The following is a 19,854-nucleotide window of genomic DNA, read 5'->3' as shown; positions in this document are numbered from 1 at the left end:
TGTTCTTGTGTGGTGTGTAAGTGTATACACATGCCCTTGAACTTCTAGGGGGGATGAGAACAAAGAAAGGGAAACCCCTAAAGAAAGTGAGCAACAGAGAGAGAGAAATGGATTCCATTCCAGTTTCCTGTCCAGAATCTGCCCCTGAGCCAGAATTGTCTGTCACCGTGTCCCCGCTCCACCCCCGCCCACCCAACTACTTCCGTCCACCTCTGCCTCTACACGGAGAAAGAGTTCATTCAAAAGCAAAGTCTCCTCTCCCCAGCCCCAGACCCAAGTCCCTCAGAAAACAATCAAATTTAAAGCAGAGAGATTAAATTATCACTAAGCTAATTATGGGAATCACACTTAGACTGGCTGCCGGGAAGCGAGGTCAGCAAGCAAAAGGCACAAAAATTAAAGGCAGATGCAGGAAGCACTTGCAAAAACCAAGTGGGAGATATATTGCCCCCTCCCCCAACCCAGAGGAAGAAGAAACCCTGGATGTCAGAGGTGCTGTCCATCTGGGCTATCGTCAGAGCATTTGGCAGCTAAATAGCTGTACTCTGTCATCATCTCTGGGCCAAAGTGGGCTGGAGTCAGAGGTAAACTGATTAGATGGTAGGCTTCTAATTTCTCAGAGACTGTCGAAGGAAAGCAGTGGTTGCATCCAAGGGGGGGGGGGTAGAGCCCACGGGGCATTAGCCCCGGGCTTAAATTGCAGAGGGACGTCTATGTATTGTCCAGAGCATCTGTGGTCACATGACTATGCTGGGTGACGGTAGGTCTGTGAGAGTCAAGTCCGTGTGCATATTTAATGAGGATGAATTCTCAAGGAGGGTCAGGGATATGCCATGATGCTTAAGTAAGCATGTGCAAGCATGTGCGTGTTGACCTGAAAATATGAAGAGCTTGGAAAGAATCAGAGGAAGCCTTTTATCAAAACTGTAGGTGAACCGCTCCTTGAGAGCTTGTGGTCACTGCAGAGGCCCTTGCAGTGCTGCTATTGGCTCAGTGGTGAGCATGTGTAGCTTGTGTCCCAGGGGATGCTGTTCTGGCACTTCCTGGGGCATCATCAATGCCGTGCAAATTAAACACACTTTGGCCAAATAAATTGGCAGTCCAAGATAATAACTTAAAAGCTAAAAATACACTTTTCTTAATCTGCCGTCTGGCTTCCTCCACTCAAGGTTCCAGTTCAAGAAAACTTATGTTCTAGATCCTGATGGACAGCTAGTTTGGAGGTCCTGTCCTGAGGAAGGCAGCACATGGAGGGCCACGTTCCACTAGCATTGAGTGAATTTCTAGAAATCATGGTCAGCAGGGGCAGTTCAGAAGGAAAGTGAGCAAATCTTTGCAAGTAACATTGCTTAGGAAAAATTAATTTGGGATGTTCTATTTAATTGGAGGTAAAAGAAATGATTCAATAAATTTGGATAATTTAGTTATCCAAAAGACATCTGCGAGGGAATGAAGAAATGGCTCAGTGGGTAAAAGGCTTGCCTTGCAAGCGTAAGATATCTGCGGGGCACAATCTAATCATTGCATTTTAGTAAGAACATGCTCTTAATCTCAAGAAAAAACTAAATTTGAGGAGATGCACACACCCAGAGCCTGACTAATGGAAGAAAATGAACAATTTTGGTACAGTTTCAGGAGACAAAAAAAGTAAATTACAAACAAGTTGTGCGAAATCAGTTTAATAAAAATATCTGCAACATGGTGTCTGAAGTTCATGCCATACAATGGCCATATCCTCCCCTTTGACTTTTTTTTCTCTAGGTTTAACCATGAATTCTTTAACTCCAGGAGCACCTGGTACATCATGAATCAATGAGATGGCCGCAGCCTAAAGGCTAGTGTATGTGAGAGTAAGCAAACTGTACTGACAAAACATTGTCTACTATAGGCCACATACACAGCAAGCCCTTCCCCGTGGTGGGGTTAGCCTCTCCTCTTCACTCTGGCTTGGTCAGTGAACCAGGCGAGCAGCTGAGCCACATGAAGCTCCACTGTCTTACTTCTCTCTTTGTCATGTGATTGGCATATCTCACACAGCGCCACGATTTCTGTCTACAACAATGTGAAACAAAACTTCCACCAACCCTAAGCGCATATGAACATGAGTTGGGAATAACCTTTGTTGATGCAAGTCACTTAACTTAGCCCAAGCTAGCTGATAATGCCCTTACAAACCTGCAGAAACAGGCACTGAAAACAATAACCACTTCCACTCCAAATATATTTTCCCAACCTGCCTGGATTCCTATCTCCCTAGGCAATCTGGTGGCTCTGTGCTCTTACGTAGGAAAAGTGGTTATATGTAACAAGAAAGTAATATCAGCTTTATCAGTGCACTGTGTTTTCCATTTGAAGAAAGTAAGCACACCCTTTTTAATTGATTTTATTTTGCTGGATAACATTTTTTTTTAGAAAAAAAATTTCATCTACAAATATTAAAACTTATTTCCTGTAATTTCTGGGTAATCAAGATGTGACTAAATAAAAATTCAAACTGATAACATGGCCTCTCACAGGGCTATTAATTCTAGAAATGGAGTGTTTATTTTATTTTTTATTGTTTATTATTATTAGTTACATTTTATTAACTCTGTATCCCAGCTGTATCCCGCTCCCTTATTCCCTCCCAATCTCACCCTCCCTCCCTCAGCTTCTCCCTGCCCCTTTCCAAGTCCATGGATTGGGAAGGACCTCCTCCCCTTTCGTCTGGCCCTGTTTTATCAGGTATCTTCAGGGCTGGCTGCAAAGTCCTCCTCTGTGGCCTAGCAGGACTGCTCCTCCCTTGGGGGGTGGGAAGGTCAAAGAGCCTGCCATTGAGTCCCGGTCAGAGATAGTCCCTGTTCCCCTTACTATGGGAAACCAATTTGAGCTACCATGAGCTTCATCCGAGCAAAGGTTCTAGGTTATATCCATACATGGTCCTTGAAGGAGAAAGACAAACATGGTATATACTCGCTTATATAGACCTACAAGATATGATAAACATAATGAAGTCTATACAACTAAAGAAGATAAACAAGAAAGCAGACATGAGGTAAGATGATCAATCCTCACTTAGAAAGACAAATGAGATGTGTACTGGACGTATGACAGGAGTTTACCGCAGAAGGCATCTGAAAGACCCTACCAAGTAGCATTTCAAAACAGATACTAAGACTCATAACCAAACCATCAGCAGAAGGGGAGTTAGTATGACGGGGAAAGGATAGAAGCCCTACAAGGATCAAATATATCTGGGCACAGGGTTTTTTTCTGAAACTGTTTCTCCAACCAAGGAGTGTTTATTTTAAAAAAGTGTTCACTGGCTTCCATCAATGTATCTAAGCTTTTCCACACAAAAGCTCATAAATTTCAGAAGGTGAAGAAGCCCAGAACCCAGATGAAACAGGTAAGCAATGTCATTACAGACTGTGTCCCTTCCACTGTAGCCCTGTCTACACCAGGTGGGATCCACTGTCCCAAAAGTCACATTGGCTCCACCCAGCTGTGCACTGAGGGCCATTTCTATGCAAATCAGGTCCACACAGTGTTTATCCCATCTTACTCAATTAAGCCTCACTGGATCTAAGAAAGACTCATCTTCTAAGTGAGGCTTATAAATATCTTTTCCTCTCTCAAATCAGGCATGACTGAAAAAAGGTCCAGAACAAATTTGATCATAAACACTAAATAAGATATTCTGGTCTGTGGAGATAGCTCAGTAATAGAAAGCTTTCCTAGGTCTATGAGTAAGGCTCTAGGTTCAACCTCCAGCATCAAAAAGGACATATGTAAATAGATGCATCCATATATGTTAACCTGACACATTTAAATATGACCATATACAACTTTTTGAAAGCCTCTTTGCCCATCAAGAATAGCACCTATAGCAGGGGAATCTTCTTTTCTCATAAGAAATCATGGGTAAATTCTAAGCTCTGAGGAGAAGATAGAACTGAATTATCACAGGAGAAAATTTTGATAACTTACTGGAAAGACCAAGTAAAGAAGTAATCTCAAAGTTCAGTGGGAAGGGATGGGAGGGAAGTAATGGGAGGAGTTACAGGAGGGGAGCAAATAATGTCAAAATACATAGAATAAAACTCTCAAAGAATTAATAAGAACACTTCTTTAAAAAGACTAAGTTAAAGTTAAGTTATTGTCTAACAGATCTTTAGAAATGGACCAGAGACATCTAAGCACCATCACTTTGAAAACATACACACACACATACATACACACACACACATACTCACATACTCATCCAAAAATCACACATACATAAAACACAATACATATACAAAACACACACAAATACACACTGATACATAAAACACACTCATACAAAAAATACACCCATACACACACACAAAGCACACACTTATACATACACAGACAAAACACATATTGATACACAAAACACACATAACATGCACACACAAGACACACAAATACAAAAAAAACACACATATACACACAAAACACACACAGCCACGATACAGATAAGATGCCACCAACATTCTGGGTGTCATACTGCCAGGAGCTCAAAAACTTAACGTTGAGTGTCCCATAAGAAAGACCAGAAGCATGAAGCATCAGGATTGGGCTTAAGCTTTACACACAAACTGAGAACAAGAGGCAAGGTGGCTTCAGCACCATCTTTCTCCTCATACCCAGCATTCCATGACACAGTCAAATGTGAGTCCCTCTGCTCAAGACACTCCCATCAATCTTGGTGGGGAGGGACACTTTGGGTAGATAAGCAGAAATCTATCACTTTCCCTTGCAAGCTTTTTGCCTACAAAACCTCTGAACCTTCTCTGGAAGGGTGGGAGTCTTCTGAAAGGACACTCAAGAGAGACCCCAGAAAAAAAACTGGGATATGGAAAGACATTAGGGTTGCCATGTTTTGGTAGCCTGAGAGTAGTGCCAAGGAAGTGGGTAAATCTTGTGACCACACCTACCACTCTGACAGACCTGATCTTTGGCTGGCTTATCCTAAGGGCATCAAATGTACTCAGCAGTCCAACCACACAGACCTGGACCTCAGCCCAGGAAGAGATTCCACTGTAAGCAGTGGAGGTCATGCCTCCCAGAAAGGACAATGAAAATGGGTTGGGGAAAATTGTGTTGCTCTTTCAGATCATCTTCAATCTTAAAAAATGTACAGTTGACTTTTAAAAACATTTATATAAATAACTATGTAGGTCATTGTATGCCATTTAGTTATAGGATACTTGTCTAACAGTTACAAAACCCTGGCTTCAGTCCTCAGTCCTGCATAAATCAGCCATGATAATGCATGTCTGTAATCCCAGCACTTCGGAAACAGAAGCAGATGGATCAGAAGTTCAAGGCTATCCTCAGATACATAGTATGTTTGACTCAGACTGGGCTATATGAAACCTTGTCTCAAACTAATAAATAAATAAGTTAATTAATGAATGATAGATGGGTGGATAGATAGATAGATGATAGATCATTTCAAGGGGATTATGTAAATGAATTTCTTAAATGCAGCCTCTTTTATTCCCATAACCTCACACTCTCCCCTCCAGGCACACAGTCTGTGAAGACCTTGCACATCTACTATTGCCTCAGACCTTCTTAGTTCCACATCAGTCCCAATAGATGGGTGAAGATCTTCCATGCATTAAAGGTACAATGCTACAGAATGGCAGGGCAAAGAGGATAAAAGTGAGGAAAGCCTGAAAGATATGGAGAAAATAGTAAGAAGCTGAGGATCAGGCGAAGCCTTTAGAAAGAGCGAGAAGGCTGGTTGCCTAAATGTGAAGAGATGCGCACAATGACTGGCAGTCACAAAGAGCAAGGAGCACCCATCAGACCTTTGACCCTTGCATAGTGGCCATGACTAAATAGAACCATCCATCTTCCAAAGGCGGAGAGACAGGGGCCCTGAGTGACCTGCCACAGGCAAAAGAAGCAAGAGCCACACATAGCAGGTCCCATAGAATGCTAAGTGGGAGTTTTACTAAGAAAGCAAAGACCAAGAAAGGGTTGAATGCATCCCTGGCCAGAGGTCAGTGCTAAGAGAAAAAGCAGAGCTTGCTGCTTCCTTAAAATTGTGCCTCTCCCTCAGCTTCCCCAGCCTTTTCCCTGGCCTTCTCTAGCTTCCCCCAGCCTTTCCAGAGTCTTCCCAGCCTCTCCCAGCCTCCTCTAGCTTCCCCCAGCCTCCTCTAGCTTCCCCCAGCCCCCCCCCCAAGCCTTTCACCAGCCTCCCCTAGCTTTCCCCAGCCTACCCCAGCCTACCCCAGCCTACCCCAGCCTACCCCAGCCTACCCCAGCCTACCCTCCCCCAGCCTGCTGAGAGTTGAGCTGGAATGCAGTAGCTCCTGAATAGTAAGTCATACTGGAGGGACAGAGGCTATGGGACTTGAGTATAGGAAGCTGTTGTTTCTCAAGGCAGCACCTCCAAGTCAGTACTGACATTTAGCCAAAGGCCCTTACAAACTCAAAGCACGCAGGTCCAGCTGAAACACACTAAAGCACCAAACAGGACATTTTTCTTCACTGGGTCTGGCTTTTTGTGCAGGGCTTCAGGCCAGGGACAGTAGATGAACTGAAGTTTGCTGTTTCTAACATCAATAATGATGGGAATGGGCGGCTTCAGGAAGATTTATCTGCCATATTTTACAGGTTAGAATAAAGAGGCAATCACTTAGAGACAGGAAAATCAGTTACAACTGTCCACACCACAGCAGGGCAGAGAGAAGGTGCAAGGCTCTGGTAACCGGGCTATATGGACTGGGAACACAAGCCAGGAAGGCTACCTCCCTCAGGGTCCTGGAGTGAGACTCATCCCACAGCCAAGAACTCAGCCAGAGGCAGAGCCCAGGGTCTTTCCATATAGAAGACACAAGGGGCAAACTTTAGGTTTAACCATATGACCACAGGAAGGTCAGTCAGTCCTACCATGTGAGCAAGAGGGAGGCTATACTATGTACCCAAAAAGGAAATGCTGAGGATCATAATATAAACGTGTGGAAAACGGGTAAAAGGATGGTGCTTGGTTCCTACGAGGCGTCCACTCTGCCTTCTTTCCTGTCAGCCAGAAGCCCTAACCAGGAGGCTGGAATCTCCTTGACTAACAGAGCTGTTGATTCAAAGATTGGCTCTTGGCCATAACCCTCACAAAGTGCCACCCTCTCCCTAGGTGAACTTCCACTGAGCTTGTCCCCAGCCTCAAGTGAGGAAGTGTGGCCCACTTGCTTTGGCCTCTGCCATTCATCCTCTCATGATTTGTATACTATCAAAGTTTCAGGATCCAAAGACAGGGCCAAGCCTGGGCCACCACTGTTCACTAAAAATTAACTTGACTGAAAGTATTGATTCTGGTCCCCTCAGTGGCTGGTACTACAGTGTTAATAAGTGACCTCCACAGTGACCCTTGGGGATCCCCATCATTTCCTGGACCTTAGTGAGTGGTCATGAGCCAGAGGACTTGCCTTAGCTGTGCTGGGGTTCCTGCCCCCTGACCACTGGATGGTAACAGACGTGGCTCTAAGACTCTGGATTTGGGAATAGCTTGTTACGCAGCGATAGGTGAGCAATATGCTGTTGTCACCTGGATTGGGATAGCAAGGTTTAAAATCAATGTGGCAGAAAGTCTTTAAAAGGTCATTGTGGATGTTATTCTACAATAAGCTAAAGCTCCCAGGAAAAGCACCGTGACACCACCAAGAAGCAAGCCTGATGGTCACATTCAAAGATGTATCCCAAGAACAAGGAGATTCTAAGCAGAGCCTCAAAGAAAGCACCAACAGGCGGGCTATGACTCAGTACAGCTGACACTGCCTCATCAAAGTGGCCCAGGAAATCACAACAATTTCTGGTGATGAAGCCTTTTCCTGGTTCCACCCTTGCTGCAACCCTTCTCAGTACTGAACCTCTAGGTTTTTTCAATTGAGAGTCTAAAAAGCCCAGCAGGTTAAGAGGGACAGTGACAGCTGGAGGCCTGCATCTCTTGTCTTCTGCCTCTCCTTCTTCCTCTGCACATCGTGTCTCTCACTTTCTCCCATCTTTGTTGTCTTGGTTACATGGCCAGACTCCTGATACGCTGATAGTTTTCCTCCTAATGATATGTTCTTGTAAAGCATAATATTTTGCTTCAATTGCATGTGTCACTGGATAAATTCCTCCAGTGTGCCTGACATCTGTGTATCAGTTGTCTGAATGTGCGCTATGATTTGGGGTGGTTCAGTGGCACTTTCTTCAATTTCAACGTCTTTTCATTTTGATGTATGGTCAGGATCTTTCCATACAAATAGACACACACACACAGAGAGATATGATTCAAAGAAGTGGCATGTGTATTAACAAATTCTGAATTGGCAAAACTCATTTCTAACACCATCCTTCAATCATGAACCCTAACACTGATCCCCTGGCGAAGAGGAGGACTGGTGCTCCAGAGGCACTGTTTGCTGGGGAGCCCAATGTGTGTTTTTGCAGTAACCCAAAAGATGTAACCACTTGAGATCATCCCCTCAGAGCAAGTAGACGGGCCGATTGCAAAGTCATGAAAATAAGAGAAGGTAAGAATAGAGAAGTATTCTCACGATAAAAGGATGTTTGGAGGCTTTATGTATCAAGCACATAAAATATGTCAGAGAGGACATTCAGCTTGATCACTCTCCTTACTTACTGGGTATAACATGAAGAGAAAGCTTAAAACGTAACAGAAGAGTTCGAGATGAGGTGAGAGGAAAGCCCAGGAGCACACACGCCAACATGGAGCAAAATTACTCTGAAGAGCCAGGCCTGGGGTGCTAAGGGCTCAGAGGCTAGTGACAGGAGAGCTTCCGTCCCTGGTCAGGGGTGGACCCAGAAGACAGCCTCAATTGCAGCACCTTCAGCCTCAGCTCTCATGCAGAAAGCACGAGGGTTTAACACTAGCAAAGACCAGGATAAGACACGCAAAAACAAAACGGTGAAAACAATTACCAGGCTTCCAGGAGGGTCCTTCCCCACTGAGGAAATGGCTCAGCACCAATCCCTTCACACTCATTCTCTTCCTGTTTGTTCCTTACTTACATAAACTCACAATAGCACCTCAGGTTGGAAAAGTACATAGCACAACCAAGCTGAATGGCCGAACTTAAATTAGCACGGTATGAGTTTTGCTTTGCTCCTGGTCAACATGCAGAGCCCCAGCATTGGGCTGCCCTAGATTTCCAGATACTTGCAATCATCTGCCCAGCTCCAGATGGAATGGGTTCATTTTACATTATATTGATTATAATGTGGAGGGACTGTATGTGTGTATGTGTATTTGTGCGTGTGTGTGTGTGTGTGTGTGTGTGTCCACATGCACATGCCATGGAATGCTGCTTGGGAGTTCAGAGGACAGTGTTGTAGAATCAGTTCTGTCCTTGATGTGGGTTCCTGGGGATTGAACTCAGGTTGTCAGGCTTGTGAAGAGACATTTTGCCAAACCCCTGGATTTATTTTTAATTAAAGTAGACTCAATTTTCCAGAGTTGAAAATTTGAAAAGAATTCCCAGATGGAGTTGCAGAGCAGGTCTGGAGCCTCAGATATGATACAGCTGTGTATGGCTCAAGTGCTCATTCTCTCTCTCTCTCTCTCTCTCTCTCTCTCTCTCTCTCTCCACACACACACACACACACACACACACACACACACACACACCATTCACTCCTGAGAAGGTGTGTTCTGAATCACACCTACTGTGGGTCGCCATGACCCACCTCAACTTGGGGCTGATTCACCCTTACAGACCCAGGGAACACAAGCGAATTGGTTTAAAACAGATCCAGGAAATAAAAGTAAGATAATGAAATCAATCTGTGGGACACTGTAATGAAGGCTGGAGTGTGTATTTTACACTCATATTGCTTCCACATGGACACACACACTCATGTCCCACTGTGAGCAGCTGGTCTGGCTTGGAGCACGCCCTATTTAAATATACATCCTGCTGCATGCTCTGACGTTGCTCCTTTCAATTGTCCACTTGATAGGATTAAGAAATGCATAATTCACTAAAGCCACTAAATTCACAAAATGGTGTTAGTGAAATGCACCTTTGAGTGTCTCTGTATGCTTCCACAGAGGATTAACGGAGAAAGGTGGTACTCATTCTGATTGTGGGCTGGTCCCTGCTTGAATAAAAAGGAAAAAGAGAAAACTTCCTGAGTTTCAGCATTCCCCCTTTCTCTGTATCCTGACCCACAGAGGTGTGAGAAAGCAGTCACCTGCTGCCATGGGCACTGTGAGCCCCACTGTCACGCCTTCCAATCCCAGGGCAACTGTGTCCCCTTCCTTATCCATGAGCCAAATGAAATCTTTCCTCCCTCAAGTTGCTTCTTGCAGGTATTTGATCACAGCCAGGAGAAACATGAATACCGGAACAGAGCACTCTGTTGAACCAATACTCTAGAGGGCCCCGCCCCTTAGCTACAAACAGTGCAGCGCAGCAGGAGAAAGCACTTGGGAAAGGCCCATCACACCTCCAGCTCAAGTTTATGATGTTGTGGTTCCCGGTGAACGTCAGCCTCTCCCTCTGGTGTCAAGCAGTAATTCACTGCTGATCAGCAGCTATAAAATATGATCACTCGGTGCAGAGAAAGAGAGAGAGTCAGAAAGGATTGCAGTAGAGATGTTTAAGCAAACAGATTTTTAATCTAGATACCCCAACATTCACACAGACACCCTAAAGAAAGTCAAGATGGTGTTTGCTTCGTGGATTTTGCCTGCAGATGAAATTTTAACAGGCTGTGGGTTCCTCTGAGTTCCTGGGCACCTCCTGATGATTTCAGCATTTATATGCCAGATTTCTTAACAGAACATGCCTTTTATGTTCTCCACAGGAAAGTCTGCCAAACACACACACACACACACACACACACACACACACACCAGAAAATACAAAAGACATCAAATTGGCACTTTCCTCACCTCCTTTCCCCTTGCCTCATGTGATGTGCACTCAAGGAGTGAAATTATGGTCATCAAAGGCAAGGCTGCAAATAATTGGAACCCATACCATTCAAACAAAATGAAAAGTCAGTAATCTTGAGGACAGCCTATGGATAGCTGGAGTCAGGCTCCCAGGTCCCTATAGCCCACAACCAACTCCCCTTATTCTCAGCAACCGCCAAAGCCCTTCCCACCCACCTTGCCCACTCTGAGTTCCTTGTCATGCCGCAAAGAACTCTGAAAGGCCCTTGTACACTCAGGAGATTATTACAGGGCTGGAAGACGCCAACTCCGTAATTACAGCTGCTGTATGATTGTCATTATCCTTACACCCCAGGCTCAGTGGCTCACAAAACTTGCTGCAAAGTTCAGCTGCAGCCTCCAGCCGGCTATGGCTGGGCCGCTGCCCAGAAAGGTGGCAGTGGGTCTGATAACCTATGGGAAAAGCAAATCAGAGTTATTGCACAGAAAGGGGCTTGGTGCCCTTGAGCTACTGGTGGTGGGAAATTCTATTGTCTAGGAAAATAAACAAATGGGCCATTTTCACTTGTTATTATTTCAAACAACAGACATGGCAACCATGCCTTCCTTTTCCAACTCAGACAACTGGGCTGGCTATGCTGAGTCTGCAAAAGCACGCATCAGGCTTGTGCAAAGTTATTAAATGGCTGCCACTCTGAACCTGTGGAGCAGAAAGCTTGGCTGCCTGCATGGCGAGCCCTCTAGCCGATATACACTCAAAGGCCAGCTCATTCCCCCTTTGTGACACCTCTACTCCTAGATTTCAGATATTTATGTCTCTCCAGCCCCACCACTGCTGTGAAAATTAAATATAACATCCCAGGTGTCTAAAGCTGGACTGTTCTTGCACAAACCCATCTGAGGGAAAGATGGGAAATGCCAGCCTTCATGTGGCTAAGAATGCCCCAAGTTTCCCATAGGTGTTGCCTGTCATCTATGCAAGGCTCTGCCCCTACATGCTCCAAGAAGGGTAGTTTCAGTGCATTTGCTCACCCACATCCTGGGGCACACCCCCATTCATGGAGCTGTGTGACACTGAGCCTCAGTGGCAGGGGACAGGCTTCAGCATTGTTCTAACTCATTTCAGATTTACAGTGCAGTTGAGTCCAGAAAAAAGTATATTTTCCCCAATAACTATCTAGTCCCTTATGCACAAAGAACTCTCCGCATTTATACACAAATAACTCTCCACCTTCCTGTTACTGGCAACATAGTCTAAACTGCTCCAGAAATGACATAAAATTACTCCTCATCCAGGGTCTATTCTGGCTGGAAAGCTAGTCTGAGATTCCATGGGTATCAGTCTTTTAGGGTGATGAAGAAAGCCTCTTCTCTGTTGTACTAAGATGGGGCTCACCAGTGAAAAGCATTAAAGCAACCCAAAGTGCTTGTGTAGTTACTATCAACAGTGTTTTTCTCCCTGTGGGAGTGGATGTAGCCAGTCAATAAATACGTCATTGTATGAATTGTGTAGGGTGGTTTTGGACAGTGTCTTGTCACTATCACAAAATACCCAAGACAATTAACTTATAAAGAGAGAAAAGGTGATTTGGACTCACAATTTAGAAGGTTCCAATCTAATTTCACTTGGCCTCATTGTTTTGGGCCATTGGCATGACAGCAACAGCATGTAATGATGGCGGGGGCAGGTGACACCATGGGTCAGGGAGCAAAAGAGAAAAAACAATGAAGGGATGAGATTAGGTTATCCCATTCAAGGACAATACCTGATGATCTTGGAGCCTTGTACCAGCCCCACCTCCCAAAGGTTTTACGGTTCTCAGTAGGGCCAAACATTTCACAGATGATCCAAACTAGCATGCCTCCGGGGTTTAGAATTCACTTCTCCAGCAAAGTGAATAATAGCAAAAGTAAAGTCCTCCTCAACAGGGTCTCTGACTGCAAGAAAACTCAGACTTCTCTTCCTGGTTTTTTCCAGGCCCACTAGACACACATTCAACAAGTTTAGGGATCCGATTTCCTAGCCCATTCAAATCTTGAAGCATCAACCTGAAAGAAGGGAAAACTGGCCACATCTCCCACAGCGATTGATCATGAGAGAGCCTGAGAGGAAGAAGCAAGCAGGTGGCAGCAAGGAGACACTGGAGCTATCTGAGGACCAACACCTTGCTGCAATTCTCTGGGCAAAAGAAGTCAGTTCAATACACGGGTAGAAATCCCAAGGATCCATGACAGTGAGAAGGCATTCAATTATGCTTGACACAGAAAGGTCAAGGCCCCTTGAAATATAGTTCTTCAGCATGTACAGACAATGGGTAAATTATCTTTCAACTGTGCCACTGTTAACAGGACACAGAAATGAGGTATGAGATTAGGCACACAGTGCCATGTGTGCTTTCTTTCTTCTGAGCACCCCGGCACTCTAATAGCAGACCCTGTTGTCTTTCCCAGGTAGTCAATAATTATTCTCTATAACCACGCTCACTCTTGATCCTCTTTCACATGTTCTCCAGACTGTTACATTGCAGACCTACAATCTATGCGTGGATATCAAGTTCACAGGAAGGAAGTGATTGCTGTGATGAGATGATAGAGTCGACATAGTGTTCTGGCCTTAAATAGAATATGTTCTCACTCAGGACAATTCAGAGTTAATGCAAAGACATAAATCAAAGAGAAAGGGCTCAAGGTACCACCTTCATCATTTTACTTAGTCTGAATCACGCGGTGTTTGGAAAATGCCAAGGTAAGCCTAAATAAGACAAGCTAAAGAGCAGCTAATAACCAGCCAACAGAAAGCAGGACCTTTGGCTTCCAGAGTTAGAAAAGCACTTAATGCCATCAAAGAGAGCTCACAACAAAGCCACTTCCAACCCCCTGAGGATCCATGGCTGAAAACATTTCTGAATGGGCAGATACACCTAATACTGCCAGTGAGCCAACGTTGTCCATTGTGCCAGAACAAGGGTCACAAGCCAAGTTCTCAGACCATATGATTCCATTCATCCATAAGCCACTTCTTTGCTGCCATTGCAGCCATGGTGCCCTTCTTTCACAAGCTGGCTCATAGCCCCATTAGCAGCTCCCAAGCAGGTCTGCACATTGCTCCATCTGTTCCCTGAATAATTCCAGATGGATGCACTAGCCCATAAGGGCTAGAACAAGAGGAATAAGCACACCCCCCCCAGGCTACCTTCTCCAGCCACCTAGACTTAATAGAGCCCTTGCCTATGGGCACAAGGCCAAGTGGAACAGAATACACCATTTGGAACCACCTAGCAAGGCTGGGCTAACAATTCTCATGTGCATGCCAGTTCTGGGAGAGGGTGAAGCCACCCACTCACGCAGCCTGATTCCCATAATAGCCTACAAATGAAGGCAGGAAAGGACACACCACTGCCATCACCTCAGCAGCAGCAGAGTTCCTCAGCTCAAGCCTGTCTTCTTGGCCTACCAGGCCAGTGAAACACTGTGGGGACAGACTGTTTTCACAATAATCAAAATGATTGCATCTCATTCCTACCTTCTTTAGCTTGCCACTTTTGGTGCCCACGAAGGCCAGAGAGTGATTCTTGTAGACATATGCGATGACAGAAGTCATGCGGTCCCTGTCTTCTGTGAAGACCGGAATGCCACGTACCATTTCAGACACGCCCAGGGGGGCATTCATATCCAGGCCACAGAAGTTGTCATCGATGGTTAGGAGCTGTAAATTAAATGGGAGAAAAATCAGAAAAAAAGTAGTAGGGGTAATGGCAAAGGTGTGAAGCCAGGAAACTCCAGAGTCAGAAGACTTCTTAACAGTGGACTAATCCTTCCCTTTTCTGCATGAAAAGCTCAGCTGCAGAGAAGCTAGACGGCTTGTCCAAATTCTCCAAATAGACAGCTACAAGCCCATAACAGCAACATGGATCCTTGTAGGTGCCTGTCACAGTGCAACAAAGCATCTTCTCCAACCCTTCTAAGTGCCATTCTGTGGATATAACTGTCCATCTTCAGTGTCACATGGAAAAGTTCCACAAACACCTGGGTTCTGGTGGAAGAGAGAAGTGGCCTCCATGACTGTGCCTACACACTGGCTTTGAAGCAGATGTGCCAGCGAGAGCTCATGAGGATAGAATGAAGTCTGGACACTGAAAGTGAGGCTGACAGGATCACAGAGACTCGCCCTGATGATCAACAATGAGGGGGGTTCAAAGGAGAAAGGATTGTACCTGCTCATGCTGCTGCTCTCAAATGCCCTATTTCCTAGAGCACAACGAAGAGGCAGCCTTGGCTCTGTCATGCCTACAGCAACCTTCCCCAGAACACGATCTGTGGAGCAAGCTCCCCTAGATGTTCACCATAAAAGGACCCCTTGGATAACCTCCTGGGAAACAGCCTAACACTATGTGAGTCATAAAAATGGCCTTAAGAAGCCTAGTTTCAGGCTTTCCCAAATATCTAATTCTCAAACCAATCTACACTTCCAAGCACTCTGCCACCTACCACTAGTCTCCTTTCTTGTTTTCTCATGATAGGAAGACAGCTGCAGGTGAGACTACCAGTTCTGGGTTGGTTCAGGCTTCGCCAAGGTGCTGAGGACTTATTGGATCTCTGCTCCTTTCTTGGACACGATGTGTGGCCACAGAAGCATTCCTCTGTCTTCCTGTGCTTTAACTCTCCAGACTATAAAGATGAAGGGCACGGTCCCCATCTTTTGATGGGCTATCATAAAGCCTATCAAGCTCAGGCCTGTAAACGTCTTTGCACCTTCCAGAGAAGGATGTGAAATAAAATATAAGGTGTCGCTTTTTTAAAGGCTTAAATCCAGTCAGAGCAAGAGGCATCTGGGGAACAGCATCGCATGCTCTTGCCAACACAGCCCTGTGAAAGTGGCCAACTCAGCTCTCCAGGGCCTGAAGGGAAGTGGGGATAGGCGTCATAGAGGGAGGGCAATGTGTTGAACAGTTCTTTAACCTCTCCCCTTCTTCCATATGTGGAACAAACATTTGCCCTGTGACTTTGGTTGCCTCCATGCTCTGCTACACGCATCTGGTCCAAGAGCTCAGATCCAACAAAACTCTCTCCCACCCCTATTTTAAAACAACAACAAAACAAAAAAACAAAAGACAAAAACAGCAGTGACATTTATGATGAAGCATGAAGATCTAGTCTCACCTGCATCTGTCTTCCTATCATGAGAAAATGAGAAAGGACACAGGTGGTGGGTAAAAGATGGAGAGGAAAGATCCAGGTTAAGAGAATATGTTGCCTATTCCTTGTTAGACATAACTATGGCAACCTGTCAGGTATTCCCAGGGCAGTCTGGGGTGCCCAGAAGCCTCACAGTCCTAAAATGTTGCTGATTCCGGTTTACAATGTATCTGCATCCCTAGTTTCTCATCTTACGTGGTGCTACAAAGATCTCTGCTGCCAGCAAAGTTTGTATTCTACCCATTTTAACCTATCTTCCTAGTAGCTGAAGCCAAATGGTCACCTACTCTGCACGAGGGGAAACTAAGGCAGGGAGAGAAGGAGCCATGATTCACAGTCCTCTTCTGCCATTATCTATACACCCCTAATCAACCTGAGGCAAGAGAAATCTAGGCTTCTCTACTTTTTAATATAATTTTTTTATTTATTACAATTTATTCACTTTGTATCCCAGCTGTAGCCCCACCCTTATCCCCTCCCAGTCCTGCCCTCTCTCCCTCATCTCCTCCCATGCCCCTTCCCCAGTCCACTGATAGGGGAGGACTTCCCCTCCTCCATCTGACCCTAGCCTATCAGGTCTTATCAGGATGGGCTTTCAAAGTCTTCCTCTGCGGCCTAGTTAGGCTGCACTCCCCAGAGGCAGCCCATGGCAGATCAGACTCCCAATGGGCTCCCTAGTAAAGGGAGCAGGGCCTGTCTCTGACATGAACTCAGTGGCTAGCTTCTCTTATTTTATCTAGAAGAGCATTTGAGTGGCCAGGGTTACCAGTATCTCCCCTTAGCTGAGTGAAACACAAACAAATGAGCCACCTACAAAAACAGACTATGCATTCAGACATCATGAAGTCACCCTGTCAGAGGCAGAGAGAGGCCTGTCTGTGAGTTTCTTCCTCTGCAGTGCTCCATAGCAAGGGGCCCAGGCGGGGAAGTTTTTTACCAGAAGGAAGCTAGGGCAGCCTAGCCTGGCTGTCTGACCTGGGTGTTCTGCTCTTCTTGGATCACAGGGCTCCCTGCCAGACCCTGTCAGAAGGCAGAGGGTTCTGTCTCCACACCTGTACCATGACACTCAACACTCACATTGCCTTCCCTAGTGTTGTCCTTCAGCTCAAAAGAGACTGAAGATGCACCTGGGGTCTCATAGGTGACGTAATGGAAAATGACACCCACCACCCCTGGCTTCCCTAGGGCTCAGTTTTTCCCTCTGAATGAGACTCAGGTGATGAGGGTGTGATCCAGGCCTTTAACCAAGTGAGTTACTGAGGTTCTCCAGCTGTCCTGAGAAGGACCCTTTCTTAGTTTCTTCAAAGCTGTAGCACGAGGGGAGGGATTTTTTTCACAGTGAAGTACTAAAAAAATATCAAAGGACAGGCTTACATAGACACTGAGCAATTTCCCAGGCATAGTTTCTCCTACTGTCCTCCAAGGCTCACCTTCCTGCGCTGTTAAATAGCAAGACAGGGCCAGCATGAGGACTGGGTGAGAATGAAAAGGGCTACGAGTGTGTGACCTGGAAGCACTTCAGTGAAGAAAGATATAGTAGGTGGATTTGTTAGTGAAAATCCATCCCAGAACAGGAATCACAATGGCTGTGGGGAAGAGAGGCCCTTACACACTCCCGAGCTGCAGCCTCGGGATAATTACAGCATAGAAGAAGAATCTGGGAGATGCTCCTTGCCCACTGCAGATGCCCACACAGTGCAGATGCCTGTGCTTCAGGCTAATTGGCAAGTCTTGGGCAGGTGAGGATGGTACGCATTCCCGAGTACCTGGGTGATGAGGGTGCAGCGTGTTCACTCTGACCCTGGCTGGGTCTTCCCCAGGGCCCCATTAACAATATTATTAGAGCCACAGTCACAGTAGCCAGGACAAGGCTGTAATCGGGAGTCTAGCTATGCCTGCAGGCCCAGGCCTGGTCTCTCCCTCCAGTCACTCCACAATGCTCATGAGGATGTTACAGCTGGCAGCGTGATATATCTTCTTCAGCACCCCCACTGTGTTCGTGTGTGTTCATGTGTGCATGTGCACACAAGTTTAAATGGCATATGGAACCCAGAAGTCAATATCTGATGTCCTCCTCAATCTCTTCTGACCATATTTTTAGAGACAGGATCTCAGGGTCCTTCACTGAACCTTAAGTTCATGGATTCAGCCAGGCTAGCCGGCCAATGAGCTGTCTTCTTATACAGGAAGTTGTCTTATGAAGCTGCCTTCATAAGGTCCTTCACAAGGGTGCCACTTGGAGAATGCTATTGAAAGACCAGAGACAGACATTCTGTGTCTTCACACTACCAGAAGGACACTTTATTTTCTTCCCACTATCCCCAAAAGTCTTCCTAGGATGCCTGGGGTAAAAATTGAAATGAGTGATTCACTGCAGTGCAGGGACTCTGAAGGTGAGGCCAAGGAACATGTTTTAAGCATGTTTAGACCCTTAGCTTAGTGTCTGGTTTATAATAGTTAAAACATACACAGTAAACACATGGATAGATGGAGGGAAAGATGGACAGACAACAGGTGGATAGATGACCAAATAAAAGCTTTGATTTCCCAGTGATTAACACTATAGAATCTAGCAAATATAACAATAATTATATATATATATATATATACACATTCATATGGGTACAGTATAAGATGGAGGATAGAGAACAAGAAAAACCATGTTAGGAGAAAAGAAAGGACTGAAGTCTTGGAGAGATCAGGGATACAAGGCACATACCTAAACATAGTAAAGGCAATATACAGCAAGCCTATAGCTAACATCAAACTCAATGGAGAGAAACTTAAATCAATCCCACTGAAATCAGGGACAAGACAAGGCTGTCCATTGTCCCCATATCTCTTCAACTTAGTACTTGAAGTCCTAGCCAGAGCAATAAGACAACTAAAGGAGATCAAGGGGATACAAATCGGAAAGGAAGAGGTCAAAGTGTCACTATTTGCAGATGATATGATAGTATACATGAGCGACCCCAAAAATTCAACCAGAGAACTCCTTCAGCTGATAAACACCTTCAGCAAAGTGGCAGGATACAAAATCAACTCAAAAAAATCAGAAGCCCTCCTATATACCAAAGACAAAAAGGCTGAGAAAGAAATTAGGGAAACAACACCCTTCACAATAGCTATTAATAACATAAAGTACCTTGGTGTGACTCTAACCAAGCAAGTGAAAGACCTGTTTGAGAAAAACTTCAAGTCTCTGAAGAAAGAAATCGAAGAAGATATCAGAAGATGGAAAGATCTCCCGTGCTCATGGATTGGTAGGATTAACATTGTGAAAATGGCCATCCTGCCAAAAGCAATCTACAGATTCAATGCAATTCCCATCAAAATACCAACTCAATTCTTTACAGACCTTGAAAAAAAGATTCTCAGCTTCATATGGAGAAACAAAAAACCCAGAATCTCCAAAACAATCCTGTACAACAACAGATCATCTGGAGGTATCTCCATCCCTGATCTCAAGCTAGTACTACAAGGCAACAGTAATAAAAACTGCATGGTATTGGCATAGAAACAGAAAGGAGTATCAATGGAACCGCATAGAAGATCCAGAAATAAATCCACACACCTATGAATACTCGATATTTGACAAAGAAGCCAAATCCATTCAATGGAAAAAAGACAGCATCTTCAACAAATGGTGCTGGACCAACTGGATGTCTACATGCAGAAAAATGAAAATAGATCCATATTTATCACCCTGCACAAAACTAAAGTCAAAGTGGATCAAG

At 45.0% G+C, this 19,854-nt stretch overlaps 1 protein-coding gene across 1 annotated transcript in view; it reads right to left on the bottom strand.

The window, feature by feature from the left end:
• Plxna4 (plexin A4) overlaps nucleotides 1-19,854 on the bottom strand; it is a 455,563-nt gene that overhangs the window by 345,041 nt on the left and 90,668 nt on the right. Inside the window, exon 3 of the mRNA XM_060380221.1 lies at nucleotides 14,445-14,627. Within this exon, the coding sequence (XP_060236204.1) occupies nucleotides 14,445-14,627 (183 nt within the window). The remainder of the gene's footprint in view (nucleotides 1-14,444; nucleotides 14,628-19,854) is intronic.

The sequence above is a fragment of the Meriones unguiculatus genome, chromosome 3, assembly GCF_030254825.1.
Source record: "Meriones unguiculatus strain TT.TT164.6M chromosome 3, Bangor_MerUng_6.1, whole genome shotgun sequence".
In the NCBI taxonomy this organism is placed as follows: Eukaryota; Metazoa; Chordata; class Mammalia; order Rodentia; family Muridae; genus Meriones; species Meriones unguiculatus.
This window is presented reverse-complemented; position numbering and strand designations above follow the sequence as displayed.